Raw genomic sequence first — 2307 nt, forward strand, 5'->3', positions numbered from 1 at the left:
TCTCTAGAACTGCAATTAATGTTGAAGATTTGTGTGCAATTTTGCTGTCATTGCCGAATTGTTTGTTGAATACGGGTCCAGTGCTAACTAGGTTTTATGTTTTTCATTAAGGAGGATTATCAGTCAATGGGTGATTTAATCCCACACCCTTATACGATCATTCGCGGAGCTTTAAATTGTAATGATTTTTCTCCTGACACTATTCGAGATAATTATGATCGTGCTAAGAGGGACTATGATAAGTCTTTTACCCTAAAAGACATCTACAACCTTATTCCAAAAAGAAGGAGAAACAACGATGATGATGTTAATGAGGTTAACTTATTAATTAATAATAATAATAATGACGACAATGTGGATAGAATTAGTGATTTGCCTGATGATATATTGTTGCACTTGTTGTCTTTTGTGGACATGAAATCAGCAGGAAGAACTAGCCTTGTTTCCAAAAGGTGGAGATATGTTTGGACTTACTTAGCTCATCTTGATTTCGAACACCCGGATTTTGTCTTGATCCGCCACTATACTGAACGGTATTACGATGATTATAAGAGTAATAAATATTGTAAATGGGTTAATCGGGTTATGAATGGGAATCGAGCCTCATATGTGAGAACATTCAGAATTCATTTTCCTCTTTATGGATCGTATATTGCTGATATTGATAAGTGGATAGCTATGGCCTTGAGCAAGAATGTATGCAAATTCGAGTTGAACTTGTCAACTGATAGGGGCTTCCCTATTTCTAGAGCAAAGAATACTTACATAATTCGACAGGATGTTCTCTCCAATAATAATGGAATTACTACCCTCAAAACTATTCACTTGGAAGCATTAGTAGTCGAGGGAGATGTGGTTGAACATGTTTTGTCAAACTGTCTTAATCTTGATCGTCTAACCGTCAAGAATTGTATATTTTACTTGTGTGGATCAATAGGGATTTTACCTAAAACACAAGTTGTTGTTTCCTCCTCTAAGCTGAAACACTTAGAGTTATATGGTTGTGCCAACATTAAATCAATTCAGATTTCAGCTCCAAATCTTACTTGGTTTAAATTCATGGGTGCTAAAACAAACATACAATATACTAGTGTTCCGGCACTTGTAAATGTAACCTTTGAGGGTGGATATTGGTATCACAACCGCAAATTGAACGTCTTTTCAAACTTTTCTAATCAACTTGAGCAACTCTCTCTTTCCTGGTCTCTAAAGGTTAGTCGTCCGATGCTTAACTATTTTAATTATTATGTGTCGAAATCAGTTTCTTGTATATTGTATAGTATTTATATCTCTTATTTTCAACCATTTAAACCTTCTACCGGGTTTGGTTTGTTCCAATGTTGTATGTAGGAAACATCTCTTCCAACGAATTTTCCGAGTTTTCCTAATGTTAAGCAATTGGAGATATATGTTATGCTTTCAGACGATGGAAAAGACAACCTTCTTGCTTTGGTCCCTTTCATTAAGGCATGCCCGGTGCTGCACACCTTGAAGTTGAAGGTAAATTTTTTTACTTTGACCTAGAAATTAATTAATTAAGTGCTTGAGATGTTATTTGATGTTGGTTTGCAGCTTTTTCCAATTGAAACAATACGTAATCCATCAAGATCATCGGCGATGTCAGTACCAAATGATGTTCAAATTGAAACAATACGTACCCATAAGCACCTTTCTGTTGTAGAGTTTGCTCGTTTTTCAGGAACTGAATCAGAGGCGAATCTAGCACTTTTTCTGGCCGAGCATGCTCCCATGCTTAACAAGTTCATTTTTGATCCTTATCAACCCCAAACGGGTGGATTTACACACATGTATGTGGACTTTGCAAATTTTGTATTTGAAAATATCAGCTTTTGGAGAAGACAAGCAGAGGTACTTGCAAAGCGAATTCGAGAAGGTGTGGATGTGGTGATTTTATAATACTTCCTCCGTTAATGGTTAATTGCAACAAAGGGGTATTATTTGTGAGATATAAAATATTGTTTTGTTGCAATTAACCATTGAGGAAGTAAATAAGATTGTTTCCTTCTGAAATTAATAAATAAAATTATATTGTTTTAGGATTGTAAATTTTGATTTCTAAATTTATGTTTATTGTGGCTCTACTATGATTTTTTCGATTTGTAGATATATGTTTACACTTGTAAGACCCAACATCAAATCTAGTAAACAGGGTTTTTGGGGGTTCAATCCAAAGCTCTCTATATAAGATTATAATCCAGAAATTTGCATTCGTTCTCTCTAGGTAAATTCTCATCTTCCTCAGCTGATGCATATCAGATTGATAATAGCAATCCTGGTCAACAGTAG

General features: G+C 35.0%; 1 protein-coding gene across 1 annotated transcript; it reads left to right on the forward strand.

The window, feature by feature from the left end:
• The first annotated feature begins 126 nt into the window (after positions 1–126).
• LOC145626566 (F-box/FBD/LRR-repeat protein At4g26340-like) lies at positions 127–2307 on the forward strand. The gene is made up of 5 exons (XM_081679021.1): positions 127–1212; positions 1351–1500; positions 1573–1905; positions 2125–2140; positions 2243–2307. The coding sequence occupies exons 1-5, from the start codon at positions 127–129 to the stop codon at positions 2305–2307; spliced, it is 1650 nt and encodes a 549-aa protein (XP_081535147.1).

This window comes from Chenopodium album, chromosome 4 (genome assembly GCF_948465745.1).
Source record: "Chenopodium album chromosome 4, dcCheAlbu1.1, whole genome shotgun sequence".
NCBI lineage: Eukaryota > Viridiplantae > Streptophyta > Magnoliopsida > Caryophyllales > Amaranthaceae > Chenopodium > Chenopodium album.